We start from the raw sequence: 15,529 nt of genomic DNA, 5'->3' as shown, positions 1-15,529 counted from the left end.
CCACAGTGTCATATTGTGTTTTTCATTATTTAGTATATGATATAAATTCCCATATTTCTTCATAATTTCTGTTACAATCAATGCGTGCTTGATAGTTTCTGATTCATCACAGTGTGTGTGTAGTCAACTAGGATGCTTGCCTATAGTATGGAGTGTTTAAACTGTAAAGTTTACAGTGAACACATTTACTGAAATACTTAAGCTAAGAACAGTTTGGAGCTACAAGTACTTTAAATGCTAATCCTTTTAATTAACAACTGTCAATGGCACAATTCCAGGATGGTGGTGAGAAAAGTTATAGTCTGCCGTCCTGTCGTGTGCGTGAGAGGGAGAAAAAAGAGAACAAAGGCTGAGGAAATAGTGGAAATTAATTATATGAAGGAGTGTTTTCTGTTCTCTCACAGGCTGTCAGTGATCAATCTGAAAAATTAATTTGTCATTAAAGCCTTATTTCATGAACATTGGGCACAATTGCGATTCCTGCTTTTCACAGTGAATCCCTGAATACATTCCCTTATCAGTTTCATCACTTATTAGGCAGAGCATTCTGCTGCTTACTTTATAATGTCAGACAGTGAATACACAGAATAACATGATGTGAAGCTGGGTTTAATTACCATCATGCTCATGTTCTGTACGTGAAGCGTTTTGCTGGATATTTATTCATTCATCCATTCATCTGACTTGATTAAAAATTGAAAATATGAAGAGAAAGCTGGTTTCATAGGAGCTGCTGTTGAACATGGTTGTTTTTTTTGTTACCTCTTTGTCCCCGCACTGTGAGAAAAATATGTTTTTCTTGTCTTTTTTATTGAATGATTTGACTTGTTATGCAAAGACGACAATGACTGAATAATCACAGAAATAGGGTGAACAACGTGCGCTTAATGTCATAGTGTGAGCATTTATAACCTGGTGTTGCTGCAGCCCTTTATTTTAATCTGACAGCATTCATTTGTGCTGCGTTCAAAGTGATAGAGATATGATACAAGATTGGACTTAGTAAGAGTGCCGTTGTGTCTTTCATGTACAAAAGACTCAGACTCGTATTAGACATGACCAAATGTGAAATTTATATCACACTTACAGTATGTAAACACGTGTATATCTAAAGCAGCTTTAATCATTAGCTAGTTTCATGAGTCTTAGTCTTACTAAAGTAAATTTCCTACATGTTTTGTAAGAAAACCTACACACACAAAAGACGAATCAAACCCAGAATTCTTTTAAATGTAATTTTTTTATTAACTTCACAGAGATTTATGAATATCAGCAATTATAAGCACCATGGTGGGACAGACTACTGCAGGAGAATAACAACCTTACCCGTACAACCAATGACTTTTGGTTTTTATTTCACAAGCTGATCCTTATTCAAGTGTGATCCTGGAAAACTGTGTTTGACCGATGACCGTCACTGCAGCTATGTCATGTGCTTATGAAATTAGCAGCAGGACACGGTATAAAGCTTTTTTATAACTTGACTTAACAAAGCAGGTGGAATGATAACATCAATAATGGCTCAAATAAACGATATGTCCTAGTCAGCCATTTAAGTGAGCCAGCATATACAATGCAGCCATTATTAATGTTGTTAAAGGCCACTGTGCTTTTCCTGCTGTGACGTGAAAATGTCTGCTGTGAAAAAGGTCTTTTTGATTTAAAGTCAGTGACACTGGCTTATTAAGAAACAGGGCTTGTTGTGTGGGTTGAACCTGTTCTCATATCTGCCACACAGCTGCTAGTCATATTTACTGCATGGCTTCGTTTTTCATTTTTTCAGTACCGTGGCAGTGTACTGATAGGGGACTGTTCACCAGGTTGTCAGTTCAAGATGTCACCAAAGTTTTGCAGAGGTTGCGAGTGGAAACAATATATATTCATTGTTGCTATCAACTGAGCAGTGTCAGCACAGCATCAGGCTGTCCTCACTGGAAAATCCAGCAGGGTTTGTGGTCCGCTGTGAAAGCAGGTCGACAGTAAAAGCAGGCTATTAAGACCCATATCTAGGTTTCTTGTGAGGCGGCGGCCTCTAGTTGCCGTAGTTATAATTACATCAGCAAAAGAGGAATGAGGCGAATTATATAAAGAGCTAGAAGTCTGCATATGGAGGAGGCTGGGGATGGATGGTTGAGTCAGACAAGTACAGGCTTTAACACAGGATATTTTCATGTTAAGGTATCTTAACTTAGCAATTAGACATCACTAATATAATGTATCTGAAGTTACATTAGTTATTTTAAGCCAAACCAAAATGTTTTCCTAAATCAAGCCGAGTAGTTTTATTGCCTAAATGCAACCAAACAATGAGCGTATGACGAAGGTCTGGTAGGCCTGGTGCTGGTACACTGCAACAGTGATATTGGTTAGGGAAAATTGTTATTGGTCGATTTTGGACTTATTCAGCCGTGTAGGTTTAAAATGTTTAGCATCACATATATGTGTCACCCACTCAGAGCTCATTGGAGCTCACTGCAGAACCTCAACAGACTGAACCTCAGCTGCATCAGTGAACAGAGGAAAGTAACAAAACGCATTTATGGATATGAGAATGTCTCAGATTATTTATTCAGAGGTCTGTAGTAATAAACAAGAAATGCTGTGTCTTCACTTTCCTGTGTCTATCTGTACTTTGCAAAGACTTTTTCTCATTCCTAAAGTTAAATGGATCTGTATCAATAGCAGGTTGTCACCATGAAGTAGCTGGCCTGTGCTGAACTTTACCAGATAAGGCTTGTACGAGCCAAAACAGTGCTGATCGTATCAGACGCGGGGAGGTGGAACTGCTATTGGAGCGCTAGGGGACGAATTCAGCATTGTTAAAACCAGGCCAGTGTGAAAAGCTGTTAGCCTGATAAAGCTCAGGCACCTTCTCTGGCATTTTTATACACACACACATCTAGATAAGTGCACACACATTTCCATTAACGCATGCACGCGCTAACAAATTTTGGCAACTTTGTCGGTGTACTGAGGTCAGCTACAGACTGCAGCACAGATGCGCTATTTGAATACTGCAGACTAATTAAATACAAGTCAATAAATGATCCCTTGCTGAACAGCCTGCGCCCACAGAGAGAGAGGGAGAGAAAGGGTACAGAGAGGATCAGCTGTAGACCAGAATAAATCACACCAAGCGTTTTATCTGACCTCTAAATAATGAAAAATAGGTTACCGCTCTAAAAACAACCTGATGTAGGAGGTGCCTTTTTCCCAAATCACAGGCCAACCTGTAAGACACACTTGAAAGGAAGATTAAACGAGGCTCAGGAAAGGAGGTTGTTTTTAAAAAATTCAAACCATTCAGCAGATTAAAGATTGCTGCTGTATTTCAAGCTACAATGTGGTGTTCGAAGCCGTTGCCAGGATGATGGTTCTTTATTTCAAAACCTCATTTTATTGTGATGTCCATCAATCGAGTTTTTTTTTCTCGAATGATTCATGATTTTCACAAGCTGAAACAAATATGCAGATCAGGCACAGGAGCGGCGCAGTTTTGGCTCTGGTTAGAGCATCAGATTGGGTTTTCACATACTCAGACCACTTCTTACCACACATGAAAGTGCAAACAGCAGTGTTTTGGCTTCAGTTGGCAGTAGTGCATTCACAGACCTTTCCAAAATCCCCCCAAAGCGCTCCAAAAGTGCTCTGTATTTGAGCATCTTTGTCATGTTAACCCCTTCTGTTTCGGATCAGTACCTGCTATCAGCCGATGTACAAACTCTGGTATTGAAATTGGTATCAGGAAATAAATAATTTTATTAGTACATCTATAGTATAAACTATAAAATTATAAGTAGTAACACTTACTGCTTAGACCCAGGGTGTACAAGATGTGTCCTCATTGCACACAAATACTTACATTATACATATAGACCTCTAGTTTCTCTATACTGTGGTATGGTTGTGTGTGCAAAGCTGACAATAATGAGACCAAAAATGTGTGGCTGATTAAAAATAGTGGGTACTGAGTGGGTTGCATCTCTTACCAGTTTTGATCAGTACTTCTTTCGTCTTTAACAAACATTTTGTATGTAAGTAGTCCATATTTAAATTGTATGCCAGTGTTTTACTGTAGTTTTTCACATTCATGAAGTTGGGGTGACTCACAACGGACAGATTACCCAAAAACTATCAGCAGTGGCCAATATATCCTGTCTTTAAGTCTTTGAAATGCTGGATCCTGTATTTCCTATAATGCACCTCTTTCATTTAACACTGATGTCTTTAAGACTCTACTCCCCCAGGTTCTAACATAGGCTTTGTAGTCTCCAAGCCCACGCCAACATTAACAGTTTTTTGTTTTTTGTGTTTTTTTGCAAAAATTAGTTGATCATGCCTCCAGTTGAGGTCAATTTACTTGATCAGCGGTAATTATGCCTTCTCACAGTTTGAGGAAATGATAGGCTCCAGACTGTGTTCACACTGTAGGCAGATCATGTTTTCCAATTCCAATGTAAGGACTGTCTTCCCAGGGTGTTGCGCTTGAGCTCGTCTTTCAGGCATCTTTTAACTATCTGCAATGGTTGCTGTGGTAACGACCTAGATGTGTGTATGTATGCTAACCAGTGGTGTGATACTCCAACATAGAACGAAAACAACAAGCTGCCATCCCAGTGGAAATGTGTCCTCAGTCTATGTCACACTCACAGCAATATGTTGCACAGTACAATCTTCCACAGAAGATCACTGAGACTGGTACTGCCCCCAACAAAATTTTTCTAGTCCACTGGTAGTCGTTAGTTCGAGCTATTACTTGAACAGTTGTCAGATGTTTATGATATGAATTCAATTGTTAAAATATATATTTTGGGGGAAGCAGAGCATGGTTTGAATTCCTGGGCTGAGAAAGAATATTATTGTTATAATATGTAATGTAGAACATACGTAACATTGATAACACTGAATTACAGAGAACTACAAAATCATAAGACTGAGCCTTTAAGGTACTAATTTTAAAAGAGCACACACAAAACAAGCCACCATAGAGTTTGAGTTTTTATCTTTTCTGCAACCAACTGACCAATACTTGGACTACTAGCACTCTTCCCATTGACTTTCACAAGTTATGCAATGAAGGCTGTGAATGAGATTGACTGCCCAGGCTGAGACACATCTCTAGAAATCATCTTTTGATATTCATCATTATTGTTTATGAAATATTATCAATATATTACATTAATGGGGTTTAAATCTAATAGCTGTCACATTTCTGGGAAGCTCATAATTGCATCAAGTTTATGTCCTATTGACAGAACTGTAACCAAGTGGGAAGTATTACTGATTGTAGCCTAATATCAAGCAGGGGAATTCTTGAAAGATATATACATAGGACTTAGTTTCAAAGTATATTGAAACAATGCTTATGATAATGTACTACTTCATGAATTGTGCTTTATTAATCGTGTCATATTACAACCCATTCCCCCTGTTTCTGTACAATCTGCTCTATTTAACTGCATGATGAGATAGGTGGATAGCAGCAGACTGTGGTGTAAAGGCTAGTGGGATTGGAGGTGGCAGGGTGGTGCCCTTCTGATTCAAAATGCAGAACTTTGATGTTGCCGGATGGCAGCCACAGCAGCAAAGGCTCACTGTCTGAAAGCCCTTTAAAAGCTTTAGTTCAGACAGAACACTGTGGAGCACGCATTAAGCCTGGTGCTGTTAGCTGCTTCATTCACGCTTCACAATCACTGGGTCACTCACACGCTGATTGGCTACCACCTGACTTATAACATCCAATTATATTTACATAGGTGAACTGCATGGCCGTAATAACGTGACACTTTAACTCTGCTGGTAAGCCCAAACTAACACTGTTTGCTGCCACAGCTAGTTTTGGTATTGGAATTTTAATGTGTATCTATGTGTTAAGTACTCTCACTCCAATAGCATGATAAGTTCACAACGGGCAGTTTTAAAAAAAAAAAAAAAAAGTTAAATATTGATTCAGCAGAACCAGAAATATCGTCTCTTTTTTCCCTCCAAGTCACATCACTTGAGGCAATTTAGCAGACTTTAAACAGCTGCCTCTGGAGTCACAAAAGACTTAAGATTATTTTTCTCATATATGCCGTAGAACTCACGAAAACTAGACTTGTGTTCTGATTGGCTCCCATTCAGGGCCCAGAACCATTCACCAGCCAAATGCTGGTAAAATAAGCAAGTGGCTGAAAGTGAAAGTGGTGCTTCACCAAAAAAACCTCCAATGATAATATGTTTGTGGCTGGTTAAATTTAAACATTGACTAGCCTTTTGGCCAGTGGACAAAAAAGTTAATTTGGCACCCTGCTCCATTTGCAAAACAATGACTGAAATCCATCCAGTGAAGAGAGTTTGTAGCATTTGAAATAGAAAACCGGTCAACAGTTTTCCTTTATAATTCTTTAATTTCAACTAATTAAATTACATTTCAACTGAGGAATATTAATTTGGAAACTGTTATTTATGATACATTTGAGAACAACATCATGAAAAATGAATGATATGAGACTATAAATGTGGAAGTTAATTTAATCTGATTCTTTCTTGGGGACGAGTAATGCTGGATTTCTTCCTTCCAGGTCTGATTAATAAGGGATTAACTCACATGGCGGTGCAGTTGGATCCAGTTTAGTCATCTCAAATATTCCAATTTGTCATATCAAATGTTATTACTAACTGGATTTGTGCCTTGGCTTCAGGTTAGCTTTTTCAATCTCACTACTTGCATACTGATGTGTCTCAAGTCCATGAGCAGAACGACCAGCAGACTGAGTTCAGATGTTGCTTCTCCGCTACGACCTGTTTATCATAAGTGATGTTTATTGTCATTCAAACTTGGATGGAAGGTTGATAAGATGTGATATGAAATTAAAATGCACTTCATTAAGCTTCATTCATTGAACGAAGCTTTTCATGGCCATACATTTAGAGACGGTCCCTTCACAGAAGGAGCTGAGGGAGAGTGACTATGCTACCTAATTAAAAGTTTCAAGTTGGAGGCACGCTGATTGTAAATGACTTCAGATGATGCTGGTGGGCTTACTGTTGATCTCAAGCTGTTCAAGCAGTTAATTAAAAAAAACGACGTGGCGAACCAAATCGGTTACAGATTGCAATTAATGCACTCTGTGTGTCGGGCCGGGAGAGATCTACCCTGCCTCGTTAGCTACCGCACGCCTGCCAGGGTCAGCCTATAGGAAAGCAAGCGCTTTTATTTGTTTTTCATCTTTTTTCATAAGCCATTATTAACAGCAAACCAAGCGATAAGCAATCATGTGCGAAAGAAATGAAAAAACAAAAGCTAGGGCCCTTGGGAAAAGCCTAACTGTTGCTATGACAACCTACCCGCACACACTTAAATGGGGGAGATTTTATTTTGAAGGACAGTCCTCTCTTTATCTCCCCACTTCGTCCTTTATTCCTCTGTCTGTGAGATGATCAAAGGTACGGCAGGTAGATAAAGCGCAGCAGAGGGAGATGGACAAAGAGGGGGAGAAAAAGGGGAGCGGTTGGAGGTTTGGGGGGGTGTTAAAAAGAGATGTGAAGCTTTAAAGGATAAACTGCTGAGATACTGTGTTAAATCACAGCTGGGTCATTTAACAGCAGCTATATTTTCACTTAAATCTCATCCCTGTGACCTCCTCAAAACATACCTGACTTTGGCATTAATGGCTGGTGTTACTCCTCCATGTACTGTATGACAGATGAGGCTGTGATACAGGGTGCGTTTAAGGTGAAGTGGTCAGAATTAGGTTTGCAGTGCATGGTGGGTTTATTCTGGATGCTTCCTCCCACATCGATGACAGACTTCCTCCCCCGTCCTACCCTGGAAACCGTACGTAGGCAGGAGAAGTGGGTTACACGCAGGAAACAGAAAGCTCCTGAGGGATGACACAGGAAAAAACAACAGCGGCGCCCGACATCACAACGTCAGGGAAGGAAACTTAAACATGAGAGACGCTGCGTCAGTTCAGTTCCACTAGATAACAGCTGTTACTCATCTGAGCAGAGCGTGGAAGAGGAGGATGTTTTGATTCACAGTTACACACAGGCAAAGTGATGTAGTGTTAAAGGGAAAGGTGGGTAGACTGGAAGTTGTCGTCAGTGATCAGCATACTGCAAAACTATTTCATGAGGTGCATGTTACTCATTGGACTTGTACCTTATATGACAAGACAATCCAGTAACTTCACTAAGCATTGAGCATTAGTCTTTAACTAGGAAGATGAGACCTTGGAGCAGCTCCAAGGCTGGATGGTTCATTTTAATGAGACGCACGTCTGGTTAAAAGAATCTGAACAAAAAATGAACCCAGCGACATAACAATGGAATTTTTTAATTGAGTTTGGTGTTGGTTGTTTAACACAGGGCGTTGGAATTGTAAGCTAAAGTTTCTGACTTGTGTTGGACTTCAATAACCATAATGATGCCAATTTTCTTCTTAGAATTAATAAATCTTTAGACCACAGAATGAATAAAACCAAATGGTCGTATGTCTTCATACAGCCTTCTCTTGCATAGATGGATACGTACAGCAGATTGATACCTGCACGATGTGAGCTCTGAGTTTAATTAAAGATGCTGCAAAACAACTTGTGACGTGTTTGCAGTTTACACTCATTTTTATTCCTGTCTTGTTGTGGAGGAAGTATTCAGAGTCTTTAAAGTACTTGTCTCTGTGGCCTAGAAGTCTTGGATGTGTACCATGCAATCCAATGTTCCTGATTTCATTCGGGCTTCTTTTGTTGCATGTCTTCTCCTTTTCTCCTCATCTATCTTGTCAATTATCAAGATGTTTTTTTAGTATAAGTATGGGAGCATTATTTACAGATTGTAATTATGAAAATAGTGTTTTACTGCTCTGTCTGATCAGTGGAGTTGATTGTAATTACTAAACTGCTGGGTAGTGTCATCCACAGCATTATTTTTTCATATTGAAGCTCCTGTGTTATTTCTTGTTCACAAGTAGCTTCTACAGCTTCTACAACAATTAAGCCTCTGAAGATGATGTATAATCATCCGATTCAAATGCGAAGAAGATAATATCACTGTCATACTCCGCCAAATAAATTGTGTTAAGTTTTGATTATAACCAGCCTCCTGTGGTGCTCAGTGACATTGTGATACCTTTTGTGGTGTTTCAGTCAGTTCTGGTGCCCTTTTGTAAATTTTCATTTGGACAGCAACAATTTCTGTTTGAGGGATCAATTTGTGCAACTCCTCAAAACTCAAAAAGGATTATTTTAAAGGGGACATATTATGCTCATTTCTGCTTGTTGACATGGGTCCTTGATGTCTAAATGGAATGATAGTAACATGCTTTGGTCAAAAAACCTGAAGGATTGAGCACAGCAGGGTTGTTTACACACCAGTTTCACAGCCCTGCTCTCAGCGGCCGGATTCAGTGACTTTTTTTTCATTATGTTAATGAGCTACTGCGTGCGCCGCCCACTTCTTCCTGCCGACCGGAAGACGTGAGGACGGCATCGCGGGACCATGGCAACGAGCGACACACAGCAACTTTCAATAAAGTTGAGAGAAAAAAAGAAGAAAAAACAACAACAACAACAACGAGCAATACACAGCGCGACGCAGCTTTTCTGTGTCCGTGCCTGCAAATAACTGATAGTAGCACAGCAGACATGTAGCAGGTAGCCCCTGTCTCCAGCTCCAAAACAAAGTACTGACTGCTTTACTGCAGATAACGTTTTGGTGCTCTCAGGTCTCATGCCAGCAGCTAACGCTACAGGCTGTAGCATTAGCTGTACCGTTAGCTGTAGCCTACGGCTAACGCTACACACGTATTACATGTATACCAACACACTGAAAAACGGTCAGAGGACAGTCTCCCAGAGCCATGACATCTGCCCAACTACAGCAGCTCCTCTGGCTGTCACACAGTCAGCAGTGCATTCAGACAAGACACGCTTCTAGAAGTTTGCTTACACACTGTCCTTTAGCACAACATGCTAATGAATTAACGTAGCTCACTGGCCGTGTCTAACAGAGACCAGTTCATACCGTTTCCTCTGCGTGTTCACCGCGGAACAGCAGCTAAACGTCCGCGAACAACTGACACACACAACTGAGACGATGTCACACCGTCTCCTCTGTTTGTTCACCGCCGAGCAGCAGCTCACTGTCCGCGAACAACTGAGACATTTCACCCCGTCTCCTCCCCATGTTCACGGCCGAGCAGTGGTTCACCGGCCGGTTAGAAGCGATAAAATCTCAATATCCTAATTCATTTTCTCAATTCACCGTCATGTTTTAAAAGAGTGCTGATATGACAAATTAACGTTTCGTATCATTAACATTATCGTGAATCCTACGGCCAGTAAGCCCAACGTTGATAACTTCACATGTAATGTTGGTTCAGCCTCATATTTACACCCATGGTTAGCGTTAGCTCATGTGCTAAACGGCCAAAGTAACACAAACCACACTGTTTTTTAAATACTTACAGTTCCATCACTGACAGCGGGTATGGATCCATCTTTTAAGGGACAATCTCGTTGCCAGTCCAGCGTTATACTGACCCTGGTTGTTGAAACAGTCCGGCGTGAAGTGACTGGCACAGACCGTAACACATCTGCTCACTGAAGCTGGGACCCTGATAAATAAAAAGTAGCCTCTTCGCTCTGATATCCTCTTTGGTAGGGAGGCGATGTAGCGAAACATGAGGATCCGTGCATCCGACGACAGAGCAGCAGTGCTCGGCTTTCGGGTTGTACATGGTAGCGGTCAGGCTGTCACGTACAAGTTAGCGAGGGAAAAAAAATGGCGGATCCTCGTTCAGGTAGCTGGCGTAATGTGGGAGGAGATACGCAAAGAGTATGCAAATCACCCGCACTGTTACGTAACAATCCGGGTGAAATCCAAACGGCTCGTTTAGAGACTCAATTCCTGACTCTGCCAGGTACAAAATATTGACTTAGTTGTCAAAACTCATGCTTAGGGGGTGGGGAGGCACTCCGGATACGCAACTATACATACTAAAGCAAGGAAAAAGTCAGTTTTGCATAATATGTCCCCTTTAAGCTTAGGTTGAAACAGTTTATAAAGAGGGAACAATCATGCATTTATGAATGATGTAGTAGTTGTTATTGAGGTTGTTGGTCATGTCTTTTTGTCATTGCTTGGGTTTTGTGCTGTTTTGTATATACTTTCTTGTTGAATTGTGTGTATATCATCTATTGATGGGCATTTTCAAACTAGCTTACAGGCCGTGAGCAGCACGGGTGCGTGGTAGAACATTTTGCTCTTCATTTTGGCATCCATGTTAACAGGTTAGAGCAGCCACACTGCCGGCGTGAGTCGTGCTTCTCATGCGCGTGCCAAGCGAGGCTGCAACGGTGCATCATCTAGAGATTCGGAGTCTCGCCTATTTTTACCGCGACACACATGGTTCTCGGCAAAAATAGACCTGTGGACAGTCATCTCGACATCATACAGGTGCAGTCTTTTTCCTGTGCACTCTCTTTTTCTTTCTCTCGCTCTCTCCCACTCTTTCCCCCTTTCCCCTTTTCCGCTCATTCACCGGGGTTAAAGGAAAATCACGTCATCTTATCTATCGATAATTATCAAAGGCAAACTCCATGTGAAAAGATAAGGCAGACAGGAGCAGCGCTGCCTATGTGAACACACATGCGCGAGTGAGCTACAGCAGCGCAGCAATGCAGCCGTCACACACTACACAAACAGCCAGTGTGGACAGAGCGTTAGGCTGTGGTATGTGGCATTGATCCATGCCATGTACCCGCAATCTATAGAAATAAACATTTTAGCCATAGTTTTATATACTCATCATGTTTTATTTATATGGCAATTATATACCAAGTATTTTCTCGATGTATTGATTAATTATTTAGTCTATTAACTGTAAGAGAATGCAGATCATATTTTCAGCAGAGTCCAAGGTGTTGTCTTCAAATTTCTTGTTTTATCCAGTACATTTTCAAATACCCAGAAAAAATCAATTAACTACAGGGAGGGGGATTGACTTTTTGGTTAATCGACTAATGATTGCAGCATCATTCTCAAAACTATTTTCCTGTGAAATGTAGTTAAGCAGAAGTCTAAAGTAGCATTAAACAGAAATACTCAAGTACCCTTACCTCAGACCTGTTCTTAAGTACTTGAGAAATTGTACTTTGTTACTTTGTACAAAGTACTGCTGGTATTTGTGTTTCCTCTGACTAATGTATTCTAAAGCATCCTAATCTTTGCTTTACTGTGTAAACATCTTGTAGGCTACTGTAAAAGTCCACTCTTGTAACTCAAGCAGATAATTGCCACACTGCTCTTCGATAAAGAATGTATTGATGCTGCTCTGCTGTATGTTGCGCTGCTCAGCCCATTTTCATTTCATATCTTCTGCAGGCCCTGCGTGAGGCGGCAGAGCATCCCCAGGAAAGGAGAGTTCAGCCTTGCCTTTAACTAATCCAACACTCCCACCGCTCAACTCTGCTTCACCTCACCAATAACGGACCTCCCACTCACCCCGGGGCCTTAACTCCAGTCTCCTGCTCCCCTACACCTCCATCTTCGGCTCATCTCAGCTCCTCCTGATCAATCCTCCATAAAATCTTCCTTGACTCTGGTCCTCATCCTGCCTCATCTCTCTCTCTCTCTGTGAGACATGGCGGTACCTTCAGCCCAAGAATTTCACTGGCAGAGCCTAGCACGACTGCCCAGCGGACGCGTCTACCACACTCTGTCTGAGGTGGGGGGGCAGATGTACATGCTTGGGGGATGTGACGCCGCAGGGAGGCCCTGCCCGACCGTGGAACTCTACTCCCCCGAGGTACAAAACTATCTGATGTTTCATTTTTTTTCCCCACGGTAAAGAACAGGCAGTACATGACAGTACATGTAAAACCGCAAATAAAAGTTTAAGCAACAATTTCTATTTTTTCATAGTGATACACACAATCACACATATGCTCAAATTTGTATGTGTGAAATGTTACATCTCCCACATGCACTGAATAAACTGAGGAGGGAGATAAAGCTGACATATTAAGCTCATAATTTCTTGGCAAATCAACAGCTAAGTACTATCTGCACAGAAGCTGCCGTTCCCACAGTGTAAATGTATCATGATTTAGTTAAATCCCCTGAAGATATTGTCACAAATCAGTTGATTTAAATTTTGAAATAAACTGACTGTATATGAGAAATGAATCCCTGCACTGAGGAGGTGAACCAAATATGAAAAGTAAAAGTGAAACCCAGGAAAAGTTTGTCCAAACCACAGAGAACTTTGGTGGCTGCAACAGAAGCTGAAATGTTCCCTGACATATTGATCTTTGAAAAGTTATGATCTGTCCTGTGCACCACCGATTTATTGAAGTTTGTCACATGTGAGATAGAGATGTCCTGTACTTGGTAATATAACTGTAACACGTTGTTTGTACAGTGATAGATGGGTCTTTTGATGTGGGGTTGTATGAGGTACTTGAGGTACGGCAGGCACAGCTTTGCTTGTGCGTAGGAATACGGAAGCTGTACGGTTGAGGGAATGTAGTGCCAAAGGAAAGGGCTGTCTGATGGCAACGTAAAGCAACAAAAATGTTCAAGATATAGCGTACACTTAACGTACCAGATGTATATTTTTTAGGTGTGCCTTCTTTTAGGTGGCTAAAATATGTCTTGCATTGGTAGCGTTTAGCAGTACAATGCTCTGCTTCCCCATCGGTGCTACGTGCTGCTTCTCCACACAGAGGGAGAGCTGACGGTCATCTACTATACACTGACTAAGGATAAGTACCTCATACAACCCAGCATGAAAAGACTGGAACTATCCCTTTAACAAAGGCTTACTTATTTGAAACATGAAACATCAGCAGATATTTGGACAGCTGAGCTGTTCTTCATCATTCGTGCGTTTGTCTGTAACTGCTTTGCCTGAATGTAGCGGCTTGTCCCTGTTTGCAGGGGGACCGCTGGATAAGCTTGGCCCCCATGCCCACCCCTCGCGCTGGTGCAGCTGTGGCAGTGCTGGGAAAGCAAATCCTGGTCGTGGGAGGAGTGGGGGAGGACCAGAGCCCCCTGAAGGTGGTGGAGATGTACAACACAGAGGAAGGGAGGTGGAGAAAGAGGAGCACTCTGCGGGAGGCCTTGATGGGTGTCTCCATCACTGTGAAAGGTACAGACTATAACATTATAAGTACACATCATTTCCAAAATCACAAAATCTGGTGATGCTGTGCTTCAAAATATCATCAAAGGACAGGACAAACACATAAGAAGTAAAAGATAAAGAACAAAGGAAACCACCAATAATAATAATAATAATAATAATAATGATAATAATAATGATATTATGATGAAATGCTGTCTTTATTCAAACATATATTTAGATATAAAATATACTTTCATCAATCAGTATCTGTGTGTAAAGTGTAGCTAAGATGATTGGTGTAACAGAACTCTGCAGGGAAGTTCAGATTACTTTGAACACACTGTATGAACAACACCTCAAATAGCAGTTCAACACACACAATTCATTTTAACCATTAAATCTAAGGTATGTTTTTCCTTTTGATGTCAGTGGAGCAATTTTGGGGTTCTGACACTCAGATCTATCCACACACTTTTGGGGGAGTTCAGCAGTAGACATGATTACACAGCCCTTTCAGAGAGCGTCTCTTCAGCCTTGGATGAACGAGTTTGTGTTCAGTCCAGCAGTGCATCCGTCAGTGTCTGCTGGAACATAGATAGATGCAGTATGCACACAGACTTATTGGCTACGTGTAGGCTTCATGGTGCTGCCCTCTCCATCTCTCTGACCAATCTTCAATCCTGCTGTTTCATCCTCAAACTCATCCCATGCAGCAGAACAAAAGACAAATAGTCTGGCAAAATGATCGATAGGGCCAATTAAAACAAATATGCTATTATAAATGGACAGTCCATCACAGAATTGACTAAATGATGCCATTTCTATTGACATTTGCAGAATCATTATTTTCCAGATATTAGATAATGAGCCTCAGGTAATGAGCTTTTCTATTCCCTGAAATGAATATAAAGTGTTTGTGAAACTTACTCCTTTTGTTATTTATGATTTTAGAATTGGAAGTAAATGGCTTTATATACAAAAACTTGAGAAATGAATTAAAGAAAACACAATAAAAGCAGCTCTCTTTCTCTTACAGCTAAGGCTGTATTTTCCCTTGTGTCAACAGTAACACTCTCACCCACTTCCATTCTTATGCTGGAGGTGTCATGCCAAAGTGCCAGACGTGGACTCTCTTTTTATTCAGCTGCTGTACTCCCTGTCCTCCCCATGTCTGTCACAGTCTCCTGCCTCATCACAAACTTCTCATCCAACTCTCTGGCTTTGCAGATTTTTAGCACTTCATAAAATGAAGTGCCAATGAGGTGTTTCTGTCGGCTGGGATCAGTCCTTCAAAAGCTGATTATTATTGCGCATGTTGTTCATGATTCACAAATTCACAAATGTTTTGGGAAGGTTGTGATGTACAGATATTTATGCATTTGATGAAAATTGAAGTATCACAACATTACAGCGGGATCC

The 15,529-nt window shown here is 40.9% G+C and overlaps 1 protein-coding gene across 2 annotated transcripts in view; it reads left to right on the top strand.

The window, feature by feature from the left end:
* Positions 1 to 15,529, top strand: part of klhdc8a (kelch domain containing 8A) — a 44,107-nt gene that overhangs the window by 10,291 nt on the left and 18,287 nt on the right. For both annotated transcript variants that reach the window (XM_084349516.1, XM_084349517.1), the window contains exons 3-4: positions 12,367 to 12,790; positions 13,924 to 14,134. In XM_084349516.1, the coding sequence (XP_084205642.1) occupies positions 12,626 to 12,790; positions 13,924 to 14,134 (376 nt within the window). In that variant the 5' untranslated portion in view covers positions 12,367 to 12,625. The remainder of the gene's footprint in view (positions 1 to 12,366; positions 12,791 to 13,923; positions 14,135 to 15,529) is intronic.

The sequence above is a fragment of the Pagrus pagrus genome (assembly GCF_965226575.1).
Source record: "Pagrus pagrus genome assembly, chromosome: 3".
Taxonomy (NCBI): domain Eukaryota; kingdom Metazoa; phylum Chordata; class Actinopteri; order Spariformes; family Sparidae; genus Pagrus; species Pagrus pagrus.
This window is presented reverse-complemented; position numbering and strand designations above follow the sequence as displayed.